The sequence below is a fragment of the Podarcis raffonei genome, chromosome 3 (genome assembly GCF_027172205.1).
Source record: "Podarcis raffonei isolate rPodRaf1 chromosome 3, rPodRaf1.pri, whole genome shotgun sequence".
NCBI classification, from domain to species: Eukaryota; Metazoa; Chordata; class Lepidosauria; order Squamata; family Lacertidae; genus Podarcis; species Podarcis raffonei.
Genome location: NC_070604.1, coordinates 25,480,789 through 25,504,753, shown reverse-complemented (window position 1 = coordinate 25,504,753; position 23,965 = coordinate 25,480,789). Strand labels below are relative to the sequence as shown.

The following is a 23,965-nucleotide window of genomic DNA, read 5'->3' as shown; positions in this document are numbered from 1 at the left end:
CACCTCTCAGTAGTTATGCAGAAAAGGGGGTGCTTGGCAGAGGCAATTTCGTTGCTGCCTAAAACCCCTCTTCTGCATAATGATTATTATTGTTGTTGTTATTATTATTTTCTTCCAACCCCAGATTTAGGGCAGTTGCCCCACACAGGGCACCAAGCTGAGGGGGCACATCACCATCATACCTATATTTATATAGGTATCTATTGAGAATATCCATTTAAAAAGCAACTGTACAAAAAGTAATTCTTGTGAAAATAAGAAATATATACCGCGCCATTGACACCTGAGCAACGACGGGCGCCGCGCCCCCGAGCCCCTGGCGCCGCCTCTCCCGCTCCGCCCCCGCCAGGGCCCTCCTCTTTGGTGGGCGGAAAAAAGGAGCCGCCGGTGCCGCCCCTGCCCGGCTCGCCGTCCGCCGGCGCTATAGCGCAATCGAAGGGAAACATTGCAGCGTGGCGGCCGCTTTGGCGGGGATCGGGCTGCTCTCCTCCCGCAGAGGGGGCGGCAGGTAAGGGCCAGAGCGAAGGGATGGCGGGCCTCTGGCAGGCGGCGAAGGAAACAACCGGGTTTGGGGGGGTTTCCATCCCCTACGGAGCTCCGGATAATTCTTCCCGGCGGTGCCCTCGGGGGTCAGGGGCTTGGCGCATCCCGGGGCGACAGCATGACTTGGCACTTCGGGGCTTCGGCCAAGTTGCGCGCAGGCAAGGAATGCGCGTCTCTTTTCTCCTGGCGGGAAGGGTCGATGTTCCACCGGAGAGGCGGGGTAGGGGCTTCTGGCTTCCGGGGTGGGAGGGAAAGAGACTTGGGCGATTTGGGTGGGCACCCGCCGGGCCGACGGCGATCTGTCCTTTTTCTGCGCCGGGGACCATGGAGCGGCTTCTTGGGCTGCGCCGAGATCGCCCCGTCGGGTTTGTAGGTTTTGGTGTCTGAAGTTCCAGAAAGTTTATAGCGTCTGCTGCGTTATGCAAGGAGCTGTCTGTCTCTCCCCCAGTGTCCCCCCTCCCCCCCAAAACAAACCCTTACAGGCAGGTCCGGAAGCGTGTTTGCTCACGAGTAAGCCCCCTCGCCCCCGTTCAGTGGATCGGTAAATGTAGTTTGGTTGTAGCGTCCGATCCTCCTCGCCTTACGTCTACTTAAAGGTCGTTCCCATTGAGTTAGGTGGCGCTTCCTCCCAAGCGCGCATAATAAATAGGATTGCAGCCACCAAACTTCTGATCTGGGTAAAAATGCACCTGGCTTTGACCACTGGGGTTTTCGGAGGTTTTATAGCACTCTACACATTCACTTATATTATTGATTGAATTTTTATACCGCCCTGTACCCAGAGGTCTCAGGGCGGTTCACAGAACAAAATCAAAATATAAAACCTCAAAATAAAAACAACGACCCAATAAGCCTGTCTTGTTTGCGCTTCCTTGTTAGGTGCAAAGTTCAAGCATCTGTGGCCTTTTTGCTGTCAGTTTTTTTTAAATTTATTTTTCAGCTAGCTGTTAAGAGCAACGTGGGGCCCTCCAGATGGTGGTTTCCATCTGCCATTGGCTCCAGCCAGCATTACTAGTGGTCAGGGATGACAGGAGTTGTAGTCTCAGATAAAAACCAGCACTGTTAACCGCGCTTGGAAGTGGAGCAGCAGCAGTCACAACAGCTGCTTCAAAACTTCTCAGTTGCCTCTTCCATGCAGATGGCAATATAGCCTACTGATAAGAGTTATTGCAATTATGTGTGCGGTTTGTTCAGTCGCAGTACTAAAATGTATAGGTAAAGGTAAAGGGACCCCTGACCATTAGGTCCAGTCGTGACCGACTCTGGGGTTGCGGCGCTCATCTCGCTTTATTGGCCAAGGGAGCCGGCGTACAGCTTCCGGGTCATGTGGTCAGCAAGACTAAGCCGCTTCTGGTGAACCAGAGCAGCTCATGGAAACGCTGTTTACCTTCCCGCTTTCGAACTGCTAGGTTGGCAGGAGCAGGGACTGAGCAACGGGAGCTCACTCTGTCACGGGGATTCAAACCGCCAACCTATTGATTGGCAAGTCCTAGGCTCTGTGGTTTAACCCGCAGCGCCACCATGCTAAATATTACTATGAAAATTTTCAAGGTGGCAACCAGCAGCATTGTCCTTTATTATAACAATGGGCTGCTGTTTTGAGGATAATCGGTTTAGTTGTAGTGTTTACTATATTTTAAAAATTGTCACAGCCTGCTAGTGCTGCATCTCGGAAGGTTGGTGGTTCAAGCCCACCCGGGGATAGCTTTGGGCAGGTTTCCTGCATTGCAAGGGGGTTGGACTAGATGATCTGCGGGGTCCCCTACAACTCAACAATTCTATGATTCAGTAGTTACAGAGCAGACATCCCCAAACTTGGCCCTCCAGATGTTTCGGGACTACAATTCCCATCATCCCTGACCACTGGTCCTGTTAGGTAGGGATGATGGGAGTTGTAGTCCCAAAACATCTGGAGGGCCAAGTTTGGGGATGCCTTTTGTAGAGCATGGGCTTTGCATGTAGAAGGTTCCTGAATCAAGCCCTGATATCTCCAGGAAAGGCTGGAAAAGACCCCTATCTGAAACCCCGAGGAGCTGTTACTAGTTAGTGTGTAGACATTAACAAGTTAGATTGGTAAATGGAAGTTAGTATGGTGTCCCCATGTCCCTTCTGCCTTTTACCAGAAGGCTCATATAGCCACATCTTTAAAGGGGGTGGCTGGATAACAACCTTAGTGGCAAAGCTATTTCTCTCGTGTAGCTTGGAAACAGGATTGTTGACATTGCAGTGGGATTTTCCGAGAACCTTTGCACAGATGTAGAAGTAATGCAAATGTGTGGCGAAAGACATATAAGGGAAACATGACAACCTGCTGCTTTTCCCTTCTCTGTTGTTGTTTTGCACCATGATTCATCGTTGTCAGGGTAGCTGCAAACATGACAAGATACAGGAACTGCATGATGCTTTGGTCACACCATAGCCTGCATTCTGGCCATGCAATGAGTTGCTGGGGGTATTAATGTTTCCTTTTTGGCATGGCCAAACTTGGCCCTCCAGCTGTTTTGGAACTACAACTCCCATCATCCCTAGCTAACAGGACCGGTGGCCAGGAATGATGGGAAATGTAGTCCCAAAACAGCTGGAGGGCCAAGTCTGGCCATGCCTGATTTATATGCTGTTTAAAACACATTATCTGCTGCGCAACACTCTTGGGGAACCACACAACACCAGCCATGCCGTTGGGAGTTGGTTCATCTGTGATCCAGGGCATGGATGCAGGCCATTCTCCGCTAATGTTCCCTCCTGTTGACAGGCCACATAGTGCTGTTGTGGATGTTTCTGGCTTGCAGCTCCCATCGGTCCCTTCCAAGATTCTCCAGGGGTGATGGGAATTGCACTCTATAGCTTCTGGAGGATGCCCTATAGGCTGCAGGTCATCCTTTGCAGAAGAGGTTAAATGGACTCAAATTAGACAATAAATGCTTATACCTAGAAGCCAGTAGGAGAGCATTTAAGTCTTCTGAGACATTCTCTCTAAGACAGTCATGGATCTTTGAGCGTTCCGTTGTCCATGCTGCTTGGAGCAGATGGGGGTTGGAGTCCAGCAACACCTGGAGACCTGCAGGTTCCTCATCCCAGCAACAGGATATTCTTAAACCAAAAAGTAAGTTTCAAAGGAAGACTTCAATGTGATGCTACCAACTGGCATTCAGCAAATTTGACTGTACAAATTGGTTGCCGCAGGTGCTGGAAATCGCTAGAGAAAATTCTACAGAAAGGTTGATCGTGCACACATTTGATTTGCATATATTTGTGCTCTATCGCTTGACTTTTTTGCCTCACTTTGTTAGAAAAACAAATGCATGGCATTGGGGGTGGGGGTGGGGAAGAGACTTCTCTTTGTACTACTTAATTCATTTCATCTGTCTATAAATGTTGACGTTGGCCCATGGAAGCACGTTCTGCAATAATTTGTTTTTGTTGACACCTGGAAGATCTGTCAGTACCTGCTGATGGTAAAGCTGATTGGATGTAATGCTGTAGCTCAGAAACTTGAGCTATGAATCGGGAAGATCCCAGTTCAGATCTGGAGTCTGCTATGATTTTGGGAAGTAGGCTAGGTAAGCCAGTCTCTACCTCAAGCCCCACCTGCAGAAGGGGGGGGGGAGAGAGAGATGATGAATTGCTGAAATAAATGATGCATAAAATGACATTTTCTAATTTAAATATTTCACTGTAAAAGTAGAGAAAGAGCCAAAAGGATTTATCCCATACCATCAAGTATGATCTATAAAAGCCAGTTAAGACTGCAATCCTTACCTCGCAATAAGTCTGATTGATTTTAACGAGGCTTACTTCTAAGTAGACAAATATAGGCAGTCAAGTATAGGCTAGCACTCTTAGGTCGTCAGTCTTACTAGCGGGTCAGCCCTACTTAAGGCAGTGTGTCTATGTGCCTTCAGAACTGTGCTGTTACGTAAGTATCAAAATTCTTAGAGAGCAAGCGTCAAATCCTGACGTGTTTCAGATTGAGCATATTAGGGGTAATGTCAAAAATAAGGTAGCCATCTTAGTACTCGGGCTTCCACTATCGGTAGCTAACCTGGTGAAGCTGTTATGCTTGAACATGATTATTTTGAAAATTGAAATGTTTTGCTCAGTTATCTAGTAGGGTTGTTCAATACCCAGGTTTATTGACAGGTGTGCCTTTAAGAGGGGAACTGGCTGGTGTTGCAGTGCTGATGGCATGACTCTGAACTGCTGCTAATAATCCTAGCAGCAAAACAACAAATATAAATTTGGATGGATGAATCTACCGGTAATTGTAGTGAGAAGGAAATGGAGGGGGGGGGGAGAGAAAAGGGAAGAGAACGCCCAAAGTAGTAAGTCTATTTTTTAAAAATGGCTTCTGTTAATTCAGAATATTATTTTCTACTTAAAAAAAAATAAAGGCTCTTTTTATTAAGAGTGCTTAGTTTTCAAACAAGTAGGGAAAAGCAAACATGGTGTGTTTGCCAAAGGGCATTTGTCTTTAGCAATTTCTTCTGATTTTTGCTGTTTAATACTAAGCATGGGGCTGATTTTCACTGGGACCACAGCACATAGGATGGAGAGGCTTAACCCTTACCTCCCCAGCTTGGATTTCAACAAAAATCTGCTTCCCCACGTTGCAATTACCGGTAGCCTTGGTGGCAGTGGGACTCCCACTGGTACCAAACTGGCCAAAATGCTATGCCTACTAGTAGTGGCACTGTTTTTAGCAGGTGGAAATCCCGCTCTTTCTTTCCCATGTGGGCCTTCTCTGAATTTTACCCTAATTTGGGCATCCCCAAACTCAGCCCTCCAACTGTTTTGGGACTACAACTCCCATCATCCCTAACCAACAGGACCAGTGGTCAGGGATGATGGGAATTGTAGTCCCAAAACAGCTGGAAGGCCGAGTTTGGGGGCGCCTGCCCTAATTCTTCTGCGCATCTTCTTTGCTGAACTGATTAGATTTAGAATAAGGATGTATTTCACACTTCGCAGCTACAGAGCCATCCCAAGGAATAGAATTCCTTCTTGCTATCTAGGAAGCTGCTGGTCGTCTTGTGGGTGTTACATCTGCCAGTGGCTTATCTAGAAGAGTGCTCCAGACCATTCTGGGCTAGGAGAACCAAGTCTAGCTGCATTACATTGCCTGTTGGTGCCATGAAAACACATATGGATTGGGCTAGGGAGATAGATGGGAATTCTGTTTCCCAGTCCCTCAAGATGACTGTACATGCAAGCAGTTACCAGTTTCCTTTGACCTGATTTGGGTTAATTTATGCACAGCACCCTTCCAGCCTACATGATTCCAGAACACAAAACAGTATTCTGATTAGCTATTGTGCGTGTGTTTAGCTTGCTGCTGTTAATTTGTGAAATGTGAAGTGCAGCCGCTTCTTAAGCTCTCCTGGCTTGCCACGCCTTGGGCAAAATGTTCTGGAAAGCACAGCAAGCTCCCGTTCGTTTATGGGCCCAGCAGCAGATTTCTCTTATAATTATGGATAACCAAGAATTTTCTTCCTGGGCGTATGAATACCGATCAGATGAAGATGTAAGCTATTTCTGGCATGGTCCCTGCATATTTTGGAGAGGTGCCATACTTTCTTGTTTGGGTTACACTGTTATTTCTGTGTTTGCAATTATATGTACAAGGGATATCCTGCGGTCTCTGTGTTGTATTGTAGCTTTTTTCTGCCTGGAGACACAGAAAAGACCATTGATGAAATATACACCCCAAGCCTACTGCCACACAAGCACCACAGTGTGTGCTCCGGACAATGGTGTAAGAAGGCACATGGGTGATAAATCCTAGTGTTGTACCTAGGAGCTACATGCAAGTGTTGCTTCTTTGTGGAAGTACATTGCTAGAAGAGACAGTAGCCCCCTTGTCCATGGGCATAACCACTGGGGCAAACACACACCTATGCCAGCCATTCCATGTTGGCAGGGAAACAGTTGGTAAATTAGACTTCAGCTGTGGTGGCGCAGGACATGGTTTCCACTGTTGTAAGTAATGCCATTGTGGACTCTCATGCTACCAAGGTATTAAATTTTCAGTGGGCCAAAGTACCATGTGGAAGATCTGTTGTTGGGTGCCCCAATGTTTTCTTTTTTAATGAAATGGAGCCACAGGGAGCTGACAATATCGGGGTTCTTTCTCCATGTATATTTATATTTTAATGGATGTTTCATTCTTTTTATTGTGCTTTTGGTGCTTGCTACCATTTCCCACCTATAAGTTATAAAATACCTTTATCAATATTATGATGATGGTGATTTATTCCAAACCTGAGCTTATGTTTGCCATGAGTGGAGATGTATTGTTTTACCTACAGAATCTTTGAGGGGTGATGGCAGCTTTGATTGAGAAAACATTCCCTTCCTCTTGGTCAAATCAGCAACCACCCATGGTATGTTTCATTTAAAAGAGAGTTCTGGCCACACACCTCCTATATACCATGTAGCTTGGCACAATGATTTTAAATAATGTGTCACATATAAGGACACAGTGCCAATTCCAATCTGCTGGTTCTGCTGTTGCAGCTGGCTACACAGACAGACTCTAATTGATGGCCTATCCTTGTGCGACGGCAACTTAACACATATTAATGTTCAAAGAACAAGAAAGACAGGAGCAGTTATTCTATTCATCATAGTGTCAACCTCAGACAAGACACACTTGCACAGAGGATGACACTGATAGTACAGCAATATCACGGCTGTGTGGTTGGCAACTCACTACTTTTACTTCTTGGTCTCTTTGCGGATCCATGCTTCTCATATGCATAGGGCATCAGTTACATCAGGGGTCCCCAAACTAAGGCCCGTGGGCTGGATAAGTCCCAAGGGACTTGTTTATCCAGCCTGCAGCGCTGCCCGCTGCCCACTCTTACCGGCGCTGCGCTGTGCGGCTGCCGACTTCCAGGTTGGAGGAGCACCAGAAATAGCTTGTACGCATGCGCAAGTGTTATTTCCAGTGCACATCAAGGTTGGAGGAGGCCCACGCACATGCGCACAAGCTATTTACGGTGCTCCTCCGACCTGGAAATAGCGTATGGGCATACGCTTTCCGGCCCGCCACACAATCGGCGTTGGAGACACTGTTGACCCCTGAATTAGAGGATATTTATGAGTAGTGGATGGATACTTGCAGGGAGGGGGGGATGCACATTAATACAGTGGTACCTCTGGTTACGTACTTAATTCGTTCTGGAGGTCTGTTCTTAACCTGAAACTGTTCTTAACCTGAAGCACCACTTTAGCTAATGGGGCCTCCCGCTGCTGCCACGCAATTTCTGTTCTCATCCTGAAGCAAAGTTCTTAACCCGAGGTACTATTTCTGGGTTAGCGGAGTCTGTAACCTGAAGCGTATGTAACCCGAGGTACCACCGTAATGGCACTCAGTGGTTTGCACTTGAAAAAGGAACGGTTGTGTTAAGGAGTATGTGAGAGAGTTGACTTTGTGCACACTTCACTCCCTACACTCTTGGTCATATAACCATACAGTCATAGAATTGTAGCATTGGAAGGGAATCCAAAGGTCATCAAGTCCAACCCTCTGCAATGCAAGAATCATAGCAACCGTCTTCTTATTTCTCTTTCTATGTGCCCAGTTGCTCGACTGAGATTCATTTGTCAGGGATGATGATGATGATAAATAATAATAATAATAATTTTATCATTTATACCCCACTCATCTGGCTGGGTTTCCCCAGCCGCTCTGGGCAGCTCCCAGCTGAATAGTAAAAGCACGATAAAACACCAAACATTAAAAACTTCCCTAAACAGGGCTGCCTTCATATATCTTCTAAAAGCCAGATACAGTGGTACAGTACCTTAGTCTCAAACGGCTTGGCTCCCGGACAAAACGGCTTCCGAAAGCCGCAAACATGGAAGTAAGTGTTCCTGTTTGCGAACGTTTTTCGGAAGCCGAACATCCGACACAGCTTCCACTTGACTGCAGGAAACTCCTGCAGCCAATCGGAAGCCATGTCTTGGTTTTCAAACAGTTTCGGGAGTCAAACAGACTCCTGGAACGGATTAAATTCGAGAACCAAGGTACCATTGTAGTTGTTTATTTCCTTGACATCTGAAGGGATGGTGTCCCACAGGGTGGGAGCCACTGCCGAGGGAAACCATTTTATTGGGTGGAGCAATATATATGTTTTCCATTGGAACATATTTCGGGGAATTTTTGTCTCTAGTCACGGTTGTCTAACAGTGTCAATGAACCAAACGTGTGGTAATCATATCGCTTCTTACCTGAGTGCAAAGTGGGAGTTTACTGGGATTTGCCAGTCAGGCAAGCCTCCCTTTTATGGTATGTGCATTGTGTGGGATCTAATGCTATTATTGGTTTTATTGGGAGCAAGTTGCCTGGCACCCTCTTCTGCCCCCTACCTAATTTCCACAAGTCCTAAAAGAACACCATGTACCCATTTGTGTTCCAGTCCCTCACATGCCCTGCTATGGTTGGGAATGTTTTTTGGAGGGACGATTGACATTAATAATGAACTTGGTGGTTTGTTAACTATCAGAGTAGTGCCAGTGCATGGACCCATAAGTGTCTTCCTGTTCTTTTTTAAAGTCAACATCTGTCAAATTACGGTACATAAGAATCGGAGACCTTCGTGGGAAAAGCAATCTGTATTTCAAACAAATTACTTCAATGGTTCCAAAGTCTTACTCAGTCTAGAAAATCTGCGTTGCTTGGCTTTTATTGATTTCTCTCTCTGTCTCCCCAATGCTAGGTGCAGCACAATGCAAGAAGTCAACAAGTCTGAAACTTTGAAACAAGAATGGTGGGTATTTTTCGGTTACGTTGCATTTTTGCCGTTTGTGATCTCATGCCTTTTAAATACGGTCTTACAACGAAACTGATTTTTTATTAATAGATAAGCCTTTGGTAATGGAGTCGAGATGCGACCCGTGGGGCAATTAGGGGTCCATTATTGCTTAGGTTGGAACGGATTCTTGAGGCACATACTTTGAGGGACAAATCCGCTGGGGGCTTCATATTGCTATCAAGCCAGCTGTTCTTGGGAATAATTGTCTGGCGGCTGTGGCCCTGACTCAGGCATTGTTATTGATTTGGTCCGTGCCGTGCTTCCAGAGGAGTGTTGCTTTTTGCCCTGGTGGCAAAAGTCCAGACAGATTCTGACATAGATACATCAGGCATATAGGGGAGTCTCCCTTCTCCTCTCTTTCTCTGTCTTTATTCCAGGATGGAAGATCTACAGTAGGGCTTTTGAGGGAAGGAGGGATGAATATCAATTAACTTTACCCAACCTTCCACAAGTGGGAGCAGTCAGTCAGTTTCATTGCACATAGTTTTACTGCCGCAGTGTACACAGAATCATTCAACAATTAAAAGAAAATATACTGGATTGATACAAAAAACTTAAAACATTTATATTATCAAGACATTACCTACTCTAAACAGAGCTATAATAGTACGTTAATATACAAGTTAAGACATTAAACAATAACATTTATAAGCTAAAATTATCACATGGCCACTAATATATTAAAAAATAATGTTAATTAATACAATGTGCAATTATATTCGGAGTTTGGTGATAAAGATAGAATATAGCTTGATGTAGATAGGGTCAAATAAATTCATCTCCTTTACAGTTGGTGGCTACCTTGGCTATACAATTTGCTCTAATTTTCCTAGTGGCAGTTGCAAAGAGTGCTACACGCCAGGTCACATGCTTATCTGTGTCTGCGAGGAGATATAAAATCATGTCAGAGGGGTTCTGGCCAGGGGACCTGGTCATTATAGGTGCTAAAAATCTTTCTCTTGCTTCATTATATAAGGGGCAGCGCAAGATATAATGCATAAGGTCCTCTGCTTCAGGACATCCCCTAACCAGTGGCAGCAACTCATAAGAACTGGGAACTGAAGTTCCAGCCCATGCAGGGATGAACCATAGCATAGAGAACTTGGGAACGGACGGCACAATAATTACCATGGAAGGCTAGGCGAGAGGGGTTTTCTGTTAAGGAAGGAGCTTGTGTACAGAATAAGAGGGAGAGGGGAATTGTTGCAGGGAAGAGATTGGGTGCCTCAATGAAAGCTGAAGGGTGGTATCCAGTGCTTTTTTTCTTTAAAAAATGTTTAGGGGTACTGTCATTTTGACTCAAGAGAATACCATTTTATAGTTCAAATCGGGAAAAATAAATACAGTAAATGGACAAAGGTATGAAGATTCACAAAATGTTTAGGGGTATGCGTCCCCCTGCATCCCCCCAGAAAAAAAGCACTGGTGGTATCCAACTAAGCCCCCCTGAGAGCAGCAGACCCATTGAAATTAAGTTAGGTCCATTAATTTCAGTAGGCTTACTCTGAGTAAGATTTGACCGCAACACCTGAATTTGGGGATGTGCTTGGGGACTAGTGGACAGATCCAGGCGTGACGCAAGAAGGCCTAGAGGTTCTGTCCATCTGATCGGCCCACTGATGTAAATATATCTAGATTCTAGGGAAACACTGGCATTTGAATGATTTGGCTACTCTGCACATACGATGACATCTAAATTTGTGAGACAGGCTGCTAGTAGTGTTAGTCTCAACCTGCCCTGGCTGGAACAAGGCCTTAATCACTACATTGCGTGTTCTAAAAATCCTTTGTCCTGCAGAGCCTTAAATGCTTTGTCAGGCTAGTTTGCTTCCTGTTCACGGTTTCCTCTCCTCTTGAAGGACACAGCTGCTGCAGCTGCAGGCTGAAGGGAGCGTTATGGCTTCTGTCATGCCACGTTATTAAGCCTTCTCCTTTATAATAAAGTGCCGAGGTAAGCTTGCTGTTAAAGAAGAAAGCTGCTCTCTTCTGATCTTTTGCTTTGCAAAAGCAACATTTCCCTTCCCAAACAGCTTTTGTTTGTGGAGCAGATGAATGGGTTTTCCCACCCCACCCCCACCCACGCACCCAGCACTTGTACCTATACAGTATATTTTAGGAGCGTTAAATGCTCTCTTAAATGTTTTGTGTAATTGTGCGTATATGTTTGCAAGTAAATGTGAAAGATCATGGGTGGTATCCAGTTGCATAGTTGGACTTGGAGCTGAACAATGTATATTCTCTGCCCTCTTCTCTCTCTGCACAACCCCTAAATTGCTTCAAAGAGTGGGAGGAAATCCCAGAAAATATTTAGAGGTGGTGCTCGGAACTAGTGGAACTATTTAGCTGGATACACCACCGCATAGGGCTTCTTTCCCTTTCCTTTCCTTAATAATAATAATAATAATAATAATAATAATAATAATAATAATAAATTTTATTTATACCCCGCCCTCCCCAGCCAGAGCCAGGCTCAGGGCGGCTAACACCAGTAAAATTACAGTAAAAACATAATGGGGGGGGGGACACCAATTTAAAATACAGGTTAAAATGCAATTTAAAATGCAGCCTCATTTTAAAAGTAGCCCATAGATCAAAACCATAAGGGGAGGGAAACATAAGGGTCAGACTGAGTCCAAACCAAAGGCCAGGCGGAACAGCTCTGTCTTGCAGGCCATGCGGAAAGATGTCAAATCCCACAGGGCCGTAGTCTCTTGTGACAGAGCGTTCCACCAAGTCGGAGCTAGTACTGAAAAGGCCCTGGCCCTAGTTGAGACTATTCTAACCACCTTGCGACTTGGGACCTGCAAAATGTTGTCATTTGTGGACCTTAAGGTCCTCCGTGGGCATACCAAGAGAGGCTGTCCCATAGGTACGTGGGTCCTAGGCCGCATAGGACTTTAAAGGTCAAAACCAGCACCTTAAACCTGATCCTGTACTCCACTGGGAGCCAGTGCAGTTGGTAAAGCACTGGATGAATGTGATCCTGCAGCAAGGACCCCATAAAGAGCCTCGCTGTGGCATTCTGCACCCGCTGGAATTTCTGGGTCAGCTTCAAGGGCAGAATAATAATAATAATAATAATAATAATAATAATAATAATAATAATAATAATATTTGGCCCTTTTTAACTAAACAACAGTCACAGTGATAGGAGCATGCCCCCAGCCTGCCTCCTCCATCACAACACACAGAACATACAATGCCACAGCATTCCCAGTGGGCATCTACCCGTGGCCCTCCTAGCCGCTGTTCTGTGAACCCAATACAGAAATGGGAGGTAGGAGAACCTACACCAGAGTTTCTCAATCTTGGGTCCCCAGATGTTGTTGGACTACAACTCCCATCATCCCTGAGCTCTGGCCTTGCTAGCTAGGGATGATGGGAGTTGTAGGCCAAAAACATCTGGGGACCCAAGGTTGAGAAAGGCTGGCCTACACAATGTGGCACACACAGAGCTCCCAAGGCAGGGGGTCTGCAGAGAGAGCGCAAAGACCTCCTGGGGCAAGGGTTCAAAATCCACCCCAGGAGGAAAATGCTCTTTTGACAAGGAGCCAAAGGAGCAGGCCAGGCAGGACATGCAACAAGGGCAGCTGCAGAGACTCATTGGCAGTGGCTGCTTTTTTTCTGGTGACTCCTTGCAAAAAAAAACCCATGCAGGTTTGGGAAGCCTCAGTCAAGCTGAGATTATTATTTTTAAAAAACCAATTTAACCAAATGTCATTCTATAAAAAGTTTATTTTGGAAGAGGCAGAAAGAGAAGGGGCTTCACTCTATTCTCTGCCTAAGGAGAAAAAAAAACCATTTGAAACTGAGAAAACGTATTGGACACAAAATCCAAAACACGGTTTCCTCTGGAGCACTTCTGAATCCCAGATACTCTATAGGTCTGCATCAGAATATAGGGGTTTGTTACAGCCCCATTGAACATAGTGGAACAAACTTCTGAATAAACACACATAAGATTGCACTGTAAAGTAAATTATCCATAGAGCTGTTAATCAGTATAATGTCTAACTCGCTTTTGCATTGTGGATCTTTGTTTATGCATAAAGTATAAATGGACCACTTCAGACATGCATATTGTATTACCATCTTAAGTTCTTTAATTATTTAGAATTATTAAGATCAATAATTAAATGTGCTCCAGGTTTGTTGTTGTTTTAAAAAATGTGCACATATATATTACATATAAACACAATGACTACCCTTCAGTAATGCTTAGTTTAGGTCTGTTCTTAAGCTAAAGGTGTGCTCTGGTCCATGGGGTCACGAAGAGTCGGACACGACTAAACGACTAAACAACAACAACAACAACATAACACAGTGTTACTAGATAGTTGACTGTGAAGGATATCTCTACTTGCTAATGTTGTCACCCAAAGAGTATTTTTCGACTAAAGACCAGGAACCCTATTTTATAAATAAGAGAGAAGGAGCTGGAGATAAATCTGCAGACTGAAACACGAGAAGAAGTTGAGAAAGGTTGGATAATTTTCTAGTATAATCTGCAGCAAGGCAGGATCTTACGGACCACATGTTAACAGTCCTGCCCTCCTCATATATAACATATACACTCCGCTTGATTTTCAAAGAAACTCAAGGTGGCTTGCATTCGAAAACATAAAGAGATAATAAACTAGGGCCCATTAAAATGACACCTATTTAGTCCTCTTGTCTTACTGCAAGTAATAGACTGCCACAGTGACCTGAGAGTCGATGCACCAGGATAGCTACACTTACAGTTAACAAAGGAACGTGAAGCACATCTAGATTGTTCATATCAAAATGAGCCAATTGCCAGGCCACATTAAATCTGGTTCTAACTTGGAAGCAGCCCGTGGACAGGTACATACTCCTTTTGCATATGAATTCCCCCACTGCACACCCCACCCCACCAAATTTGGCCTTATACGTGACACTTGGTAGCTGGGTTGAAATATAACCAGAAACACCACTGAACAAAAATTATAAATCTGAACTGGGACATTATAGAATGCAAGAAGACTTGTATTACACAGCAGGGCATTATAGAGTGCAAGTGCCAAAAGTTAGCTACCTCATCTGATTTGGAGGACTGAAGTGGTTTTTCTGATTCCAGGTACGTTACTGAGGCTGCCTTGTTAAGCGGAAGATACTTTCAAAAAATATATAACTAGCTGTTGCTGGTGTTTAGGGATTTGTGAGCCTCCTGTTCTATGGCTGGCCTGATCTATGATACTCCTATCTTACTCCGCAGTATTTAGGACAAGGTGCACACTCATAATTTTCTGGAATGCTTACAAGAATGTTTGGTTCAGATTTAACATAACTGACAGGCCAATAGACATGTGGTTTAAGTCAAGCAATGTGTTTCATATGCACCTTCCTTTTTTCCCCCTTTTCCTTTTTTTTTTTTTGCAGGGCTTGCAAACCTAGAACTGATGACCAAATTCATGATTGTGCAGACCAGAAAGGCTGTGATCTTTTTATTGATGACCTTTTTGAAGAAGCACAGAAATTCGGAGCTGTATGCACGCAACAGTCTCAAGTTAAAAATAGAGTATGTGAGTTTTAAGTTGTTGTGTACAATTTTGTTTAAGGTTTTTCTTTTAACGTATGCAGTACTACAAGCTGTCTTTTTCTTCTTCTTAATTTCATTTCTATGCCGCATTATAATTTTAAGGTGGGGGGAATCAAAGTGGTTTTACAACCTACATTAAAATATCAAATAAAACCATCCAGAATAAAACATTATTCTGTACTGAACAAATTCAAGTATACATTCAAAGCAACATAATTAATGGGAAGTCAAATATAAAATGCACATTTAAAACAGCATAATTAGCAAGAGGATAAAGTATTATCATAAGGATAGAACATATCTGCTGCTATTGCTGCCAAATCCTGGTTCAGCGCAGCAGTGGCTGTGGAAGGTCAGTCTCAATGACTTGAGATGGCACTAAAGGCAAAGGGACCCCTGACTGTTAGGTCCAGTCGGGGGCGACTCTGGAGTTGTGGCGCTCATCTTGCTTTACTGGCCAAGAGAGCCAGTGTACAGCTTCCGGGTCATGTGGCCAGCATGACTAAGCCGCTTCTGGCGAACCAGAGCAGCACACGGAAATGCCATTTACCTTCCCGCCAGAGTGGTACCTATTTATCTACTTGCACTGTGTGCTTTCGAACTGCTAGATTGGTAGGAGCAGGGACTGAGCAACGGGAGCTCACGCCACTGCGGGGATTCGAACCGCCGACCTTCTGATCGGCAAGCCCTAGGCTCTGGTTTAACCCACAGCGCCACCCGCGTCCCTTGAGTCTGCACTAAGAGACAGCTAAATTGTTCTCTCCAGAGGACTCACCCTCCCCTTGAAATCTACCACCCACCCAGAATGCAAGCAACAAAGATAAGGAAAGTGGGTGGTGGAATATATATGTGTGTGTGTCCCCATATCCATGCCCTTTATTTTCCAAATCTGCAGATCCAGATGTTCTGGTATGATTTTCTAGACTCAGTGCATACTAAAAACCAACTCATTCCTTGTTGGTGACAGCACTCATATAGATTGGTCTAGGTTCAGTTGTTGCAAAGCCAATAGCTGAGCAAATGTTCTGCATACAAATGTTCCCCAGTGCAATTCCTGGTATCTCTGGGAAGGGGTGGGAAAGGGCCCTGTCTGAATCCCTGGGGAGTCACTGCCCAGGCCTTGTAAATAAACCCTGAGCTGGTGGGCCAATGAATGACTTGGCATAAGGCTGTTTCCTATGCCGCTTTCCATTTGGATATGTTTTATGAACCTGCTGCTTGCTTGTTGTGACATAATGTTCATTTGAGTTTATTTTGCTTTGCAGGTTGATACAACAATTAAATTATGGAAAAATGGGTTCACGGTGAACGATGGCGAGCTCCGAAGCTACACAGATGTTGCAAACAAGCGTTTCTTGGACTCGATTAAAAAAGGGCAAGTCAGCTTTGTATGTTGAGCCAAATTGCACAAGCACAGCTTTGTTTCTGCTCTGGCTTAGCATAGAGATGAGGAGGCCTGGGAGGCAAATGCAACTTTCCAAATTTGGCCCTTGGGATTTTTCCTAGACCATACCACCTCCCCAGCCATGTGCACCCTCTCCCCAGCCATGTGCACCCTCATGCCATTCACTGTCCCACCTTCACAGCCCCCATGGATGTTTTTGCCTTGTTGAAATATGTGATTGAACTCTGAGAATGCCTGCTTTGTGCCTGGACAGTTCCCCACTCCAGGATTAGTGTAATGTATGAACCTGGGCTTGCTCCAGACAGACTGTGAACTGTGAACCCAAGAATAAGCCATGATTATAGCTCATAGTTTGTCTGAAGGGGGCAAACCACGAGCCCTTGTTTGCCATAAACCATGGCCTATGTTGTTGCTCGTACGTAATTGTGGTGATAAAGAAAAATAGGGGTGGTTGGCTTTTGCTACCCAACTCCCCAAGGGATTGAATCCCCTAAGTCCATGATTGGTCAGTCAGAGAAGAATTGTTGGAGGCAGGATGCTGTGAAAGCAAGGCAGATCTTTATTTTTCTGAGTTCCCTCCCTCCTAGCAAGGAGGCAAGAGAGACCCAGAACCAAGAAGAAACATCTCTTTTAAGGGTTTGAATTTTGGCACGGAGGTCATCCCCTCTACAAACGGTCAGAAATTCCATCACACGTAAGGTGGTGTTACTGTGGCTCAGGCAGGCCTAGATGTGATACTCCTGAGGATTTAGCAAGTTTCACATAATTCCAGACACAATTTACACAAAACATCAGCATTTGATTAGACAATCAGGATGCTGGTCAGACATCCCTCAGTGCAGAGCAAACAATGACAATTAATACAAAAGGGGTTCAAAGATATAAGAGAGGAATCCTTTCAGGAACTTCCCCTGATTGCTATCTGTTCTCAGGCAAGGGAGATTAAGGAGGCAGAAGAAATATTTAGTGTCCTTAGGAGAGCAAATATGGCTTTTGGATTGCTCTCCTGTACTATTTTAGATGTGGTTTATATACTTACTTATGTATGTGTGTTTACCTTGTGCAATTATCAACATCTATTCTATATTTGAGACCTTAGAATTCCTATAACAGTGTCTAACGTGAGTTTTTCCTTTCAACTAAAAATTTTAAAATATCACTTTCCACACGCATAGGAACTTTTTCTATGTTTATTTTACAGGGAGCTGCCTCTTGAGTTGCAGAAGATTTGTGATAAAGAAGAGGTGGACATTAAGGTAGACGATAAGAAGAACGAGGTGTATGCTTTGAGGAAGCCACCGTTCCATCCTTTCTCTGGACAAGGCTACAGATTAGGAAGGTGAAGAGCCTGGTATTTCTATAAAACTAAAAAATGGTTTGGGGAAATAATTAAGGTTGTTGCTCTTGCTTCCTTCTTTGAGACTGCAATCCAATACTCACTTTTCTGGGAGCACTCAGCGGGGCTTACTTCAGAGTAGACATGCATAGGATTACAATATCAACAGGGTTTTTTCATAGGTTTAGCCTGCCTCTCAGGATTTTGATTATAACTTGTAAAAGAGAGATAGGCAACTTGCTTTAAGACCTAGCCCTCTTACGATGGCTACTGCTGCAGTTGGCTTAGACTAGCACAGGGTGGTAGTAGTGGTAGTAGTAGTAGTAGTAACAACAACAACAACAACAACAACAACAACAACAACAACAACTTATACCTCACCTATCTGTCTGGGTTTCCCCAGCCACTCTGGGCAGCTCCCAACAGAATATTAAAAACGCAATTGTAATGGTTATCGGGGTTGCCCGTGCGTAAGTTGCCGCCACTCCTGGCTAGGTTACCTGGTTGAACCCTTTCTGTCTGGACAGCCCTTCACTTCGTGGCTGTTTCAGTCGCTGGCAGAATCTGTCAGTGGGCGTTTCTTGAACTTCTTCCAGCAAAGAAGTTCTTTGACGCCGAGTCTCCTCCTACTCTCCCTGCGCGGAAGTCTTCCGCGCAGGGTGGGTGTGGGCAGCGGAGGACCCGAGCTCTCCCGGCTGGTCTCCGGCGAGGAATCCTGGAGCCCCCTCGCCGATTCCCCATTCTGCCCCCCTTCTCCACTGGTGTTACGCTGATTTCCTTCCCCAGCAGATGGGCTGCCTCTCTGCCTGCTGGGACCCTCTCCGGCATCCCTCTGGAGCCTTCCCTCCGCCTCTGGCTCTGATGGCAGTTCCCTGACATCAATAAAAGAACCAACGTTAAAAACTTCCCTAAACACGGCTGCCTTCAGATATCTTCTAAAAGTCAGATACAGTGGTACCTTGAGTTACAAACGCCTCAGGTTACAAACGCTTCAGGTTACAAACTCCACTAACCTGGAAGAGTTACCTCGAGTTGAGAACTTTGCCCCAGGTTGAGAACGGAAATCATGTGCTGGCGGCGCGGCGGCAGCAAGAGGCCCCATTAGCGAAAGCACGCCTCTAGTTGAGAACAGTTTCCGGTTAAGAACAGACCTCCGGAACGAATTAAGTTCATAACTAGAGGTACCACTGTAGTTGTTTATTCCCTTGACATCTGATGGGAGGGCATTCCACAGGGTGGGCACCACTACTGAGAAGGCCCTCTGCCTGGTTCTACCTCACCAGCAACTAACAAATCATTAGTAATGATGTTAACTGTCTAATTCTAAACATCTATTCAGAAGCGAGTCTCGCTGAGTCCAATGAGGCATATTCCCAGTAAAGTGAGTACAGGATTGACGCCAAAAAGAACAGTAAATGTAGAAACTGCTATAGCAACAACCGTAGCAACGGAACAGCTCCTTTATCAATCACCACTGTGCAAATTCCCTTTCAACAATGCAGGGCAAGAGTTCATTAGGATGCCTAATTGGTCCTGCTGTTCTGACAATATTTAATTAGCCGTGTAAACCGACCAGTTTATCTGACTAGCCATTGTTGTTGGGAGATATTGAACACTATCCAGACCAGGTCACTTGGAGGGGGGGAATCCCTTATGCTGATCCATTGGGACTGTGTCCCATTGTAAATATGTCGCAGGTGTGACCTATAGTGGGAGAGGAGATGCCGGCCAAAATAATCTCTACTTCTGATTAGGAAATAGTCCTCTGCCATTACAGGTTGGCTCCACCATACATGTGCGAACCTGTCCCATGCTTTCCATTAAAAATGAAGTTTGTATGGTGATGAAGGAAGGTTGCAATGTTAAAATGCTACTTCTGGGAGCCGTTCTGTACTTGACAATGGCACAGACCCAAGTGTGCTCCTTTTATTGGAAGGGGTTATCAAAAAAATACACAAGTTCTCCCTGATTTCAAGGTGTTGATGGGTAGACAAAATCTTATCGATTCATAGAGCTTATTCTATTTTCTAGAAATTGTTTTTTTCTCATGCATAATTTTGCCATTCAAATTTCTTGTGTATATTATGATTGATTGATTTAAAATAGTGATATCTCTGGCTTTCCATTAAAAATACAAATAAAGTCCATGGCAAGGTAGAATGAGAATCTATTTCAAACAATAAAGCCACAAAGAGGCAAATTATAAATCACTGCTCCCTTGAAGAGGGAGCTGGAATAGTAGAGTGCCTACTATCTTAAAAGCAGAACAGTGATTTTAATGAGATAGCAGTTTTTACATGCTTATTCCTGAGTTATTCTGCCAGCCTCAAATGCACTATTTTTAACGTTACCTAATAGATTGAAAAATTCTGTCTGCTTTTAATTTAAACATCCTTTAAGGATGTAGTGAAAATGCTATTGTTTCATCTATTTGGTGTTGACGTGATTAAAGCTATCTAGCCTTTAGAAGCATTTTGAAGTCATCAGAAAATAAGACTAGCCAGTGTGTGGCCTGACCCTTCTTGGAGAGGTGATATTACCTTGTTTGTGTTCATGTTGTTTTCTTTTACTTTGCAGTGCCACACCAAGAATAATTTCTAAAGTAAAAAGAGATGTAGAAGAAATTGAAAAGAGAAAACCAACAGTGGTATTAAATCATTCAGAACCCATTACTAGTATCCAGATCTGGCTAGCAGATGGAACAAGGATAGTACAAAACTTTAATATTTCTCATAGGTAAGAACCGATCGTATTAACGCACACCCTTACAAGTGCAATGCAATCCTGTACATGTCTATTTAGAATTAAACTCTGTTGAGTTCAACGGGACTCCCAGGGAAATGTTCATATAGGCTTACAGAGGAAGAGATTGTAACATGGAAAGAATTCCATGGAAAGAATCTCAGACCTATCTGGGTTTTCAGAATGAAGTCATCGAGACCAGACATTTAGTTTTGACTTAATACCATTTTTCTTAAGTCCCAAACATGATCATTTTCAAAATGAAAATTTGTAGTATTGTTTTTGTTTTGTTTTGTTTTGCACTGGCCAGTTAGCAAAAAGTCTTTGGATTTGTGACAGCTTAGAATCATATATTTTTCAATGTTCGGGTTATATCCAGTGTTGTAAACCCTGCTTTCTTGGTTTCATAACACCAAGAACTTGTTTTTACATAGTTTCACATATGGACTAACAGTGCTTTGCCTTGCCATCATCATTTCATCATTTTGTTCAGATCACTAGAACATCCTCTATTGTCATCTTACAAGTATTGCAGGATAAGGAAGGAGGTACTATATGAACAGATATCCCTGATTGCAAGCATGCTTTGTACCAGAAGACATATGTTTATTAACAATGAAAATTCTGGATGGACAGAATTCTCTTCTCTACTGCAGACAGAACAAAACATCCCCCTTGTCTCCTGTTCCTATTATTTCTCAGGTTTAGTTACTTTGGTATGAAGTTCTGTGCATGCATATGTAGAGAGTCCTGTTGAACCTACTGGGAATGATTTCTGAATAAACATGCGTAGGATCAGCCTATTTGAAAGTTTGAAGAGGCTCTAAAGAAAAGCACTTTGTCTACCTTAGGTTAAACACGTTATTACATTTCCTATAGGATTGTTGTGCATAAAGCAGTGGCAATATTTGGTTTATATGGGAAGGGCAATCTATAGATTTGAGTATGATAAAGGATTATCTTTCTTGCTATTAATGGATGGGCATATTCTCAGCGACACTAGCAGCTCTACAGTAAATCCATCAGTATGCAGCTTAGTTCATTTGGATATTTTATTTATTTATTTTACAAAATTTATAAAGTGAAGAAGAAGAAGAAGAAAAAAGAAGAAAACTCTAAGCTGTTTACATACCAGTTTGGATAGTTTATGAGAATTGCCAAAGATCAGAGCTTCTCTCTTCAATTGAACCAACTGGCAAATGTTTAATGAATTTATTCTCATAAACATTTTGCACACTTAACCTAGCGGTGAAGGAGGCTGAGTCGACACAAACTAGATTCTGAGTGGACGTGCCACTCACTGGGCAATGTAAGTGTTCTGTCAAAAACTTGTTTCCCTGAACCACCCTTTCCTTACTGTATTTGTACCCTAAATGATTCAAAATAACGGTGGTATACAGCTTGGTTTTTACCATTGTAGACCTGTTGAAATTTACAGACTTTTTCGTGCTTGTTAATTTTAATATGTCAACTTGATGAGTAAAACTTCATTGAATACCACCCACAGACTTAAAAATATATATATTTGCTTTTCTTCCTAGAATATGGCACGTCAGAGACTTCATAGCAAATTACCAAGGACATCAAGGGAGAAGTCCTTTCACACTGACCACCTCGCTTCCTTTTCACGAGCTGCTGAATGAATCTCTCACCTTAGAGGAGGCTAATTTAAAAAATGCTGTTGTTGTTCAGAGACTTAAAAAAAATGGCGAGCCTTTTCAGAGTTTGTCCTAGCATCCTTTCTGAAGATTGCCTAAGATACCTTAGCGGTGGAGTCTTGGAGAAGAAGCAGATGGTACCCACCAAACAGTTGCTCGGCTGGGTTTGTTTTACCAAAGCCCAAGAGGTGTATGTAACCCCAAAAAGAAATCAATAGCAATATTTGTGGTGTGGTGTATAACATCTGCAGCGCTTGTTGGAAAAGTCATATAGCATGTGCTGTACTGACTCCAGTGCATTCTCTTTTTCTATTTATCAACCTAAGTAGAATATAACGGGCAATAATTCACCAGGCCAGCCATCTTAAGCTGTGTGTTTTGTTAGCTAGATAGCTGTGATAGTCTTGCAAAGGGGCATTTTAGAGAAATGCCTAGGCTTTTGTTCGCACTTTTAGTTACAAACTGGAAAAAAAATGCACCTTGCTTTTCAAAGGTACTGCCGGTTGATACTATTCTTGCTTTCTGCTATAGCCCAATATGCTTTATTGTTTTCTCAGTGCCACAGTGCAGAATTTATGGGAGGCTAATATTTAACATTTAAAGCTAAAACTAATTTTAACATCTGAGGCAGTAGTTTCTAAATTCTGAAGTAGTTGCTGCCTCCCTTGAAAACATATCTGCCGATTCATGTCTTAAAATGCGATCCTATACATCTCCACTCAGAAGTAAAAGTTCTGCAGGGCTTACACTTACATGAGTGTAGGACTGCAGCCTTAATCTCATTTTGTGCCATTAGATCCATACATTATGCTCAGTCTTGAAAAATTTATTTGAAATTGAACTCCACTGATCTCACTAGAACTTCTGCACTCATGTGCTTGCGATGGTAGTTTTAGCTAGTGAGATGGAAGTATGTATATGAGATGAACAACCAATTGTCTTGAGAAGTATTAATTCAAAAGTTCAGCTGTAAGTTTGCCACAGGTCAGGAAGCTTTGTGGGCACTTTCCCACAACTAATCACACATGCATTATGAAATGGTACGTTCTCATTGTGAGATCGTACCATGTCACAACTGAATAGTCTCACTGAATAAAAGGAACATGTTTTCACCTTGAAGCTTGTCTTAAAACCATCAGATGTATTTGGCATGGGCTTATCTGAGCATGTTGCTTTTTAAGAGTTAGAATGCAGGTGTTGCTGGATTACACCCCTCCTCTGGAGGAAACATTATTATTATTATTATTATTATTATTATTATTATTATTATTATTTAATTAATTAATTACCTTGAATGATAGTCAGCGGTGCCATGGGCAACACTGGCCTCTGCCCCTCTTTCCTTCCCTCCCTGCTTTTATGCCCTCTCGCATCTCTGCCACCCAAAGGCTTGCACAGCTGTTTGTTGCAGCAGCCCTGGCTACAAACTCCCCAGGCAAATGTTGCCTCTGGGGCTGGTCCAGGGGGTGCTGGTTGCCAGGAGCTGAAGTGGCCTCAGAGTAAGCATGCAAGGAGGACAAACAAGTCCCATGGGTCAATGTGAAGAGGCACCTCTCTTTGGGGCAGGGGGGGGCAGCTCAGAGACCAGGGATGACAGCAGCAGCTGCCCAGAGGACTCCCAAGGGGAGGGGAGAGAAGGCTGAGGGAACCCTCCACAAGGGAAGGTGTTCGAAAAAGGGTGAGAGGCTGACAGCTCTGCAGGCAAGGGGTGACATAACTGGGCTCCTGAGCCCCACAGGGGTGCCACAGAAAGAATGTAGTTTGTCAAGGGCGCCACGGACTCAGAAAGGTTGAAAACCTCTGCCCTATGGTAAGGAGATAGAGAGAAATTCAGGTATTAATTCTTCACAGCTGCTTCATGAGCCGGTGGAATGGTCATTGAAGAAGACAGGTCTGGGAAACAAA

At 43.9% G+C, this 23,965-nt stretch overlaps 1 protein-coding gene across 2 annotated transcripts; it reads left to right on the top strand.

The window, feature by feature from the left end:
• The first annotated feature begins 376 nt into the window (after positions 1 to 376).
• On the top strand, positions 377 to 23,179 carry UBXN2A (UBX domain protein 2A). Of its 2 annotated transcripts, none has more exons than XM_053380862.1 (7): positions 377 to 508; positions 9,264 to 9,314; positions 14,760 to 14,898; positions 16,185 to 16,294; positions 17,526 to 17,663; positions 20,238 to 20,396; positions 21,944 to 23,179. In XM_053380862.1, the coding sequence occupies exons 2-7, from the start codon at positions 9,274 to 9,276 to the stop codon at positions 22,134 to 22,136; spliced, it is 780 nt and encodes a 259-aa protein (XP_053236837.1). In that variant the 5' UTR covers positions 377 to 508; positions 9,264 to 9,273; the 3' UTR covers positions 22,137 to 23,179. The 2 variants fall into 2 exon arrangements, with proteins under 2 accessions (XP_053236837.1, XP_053236836.1); XM_053380861.1 differs by having other exon boundaries at positions 384 to 508; positions 14,760 to 14,902.
• The last annotated feature ends 786 nt before the right edge of the window (positions 23,180 to 23,965 follow it).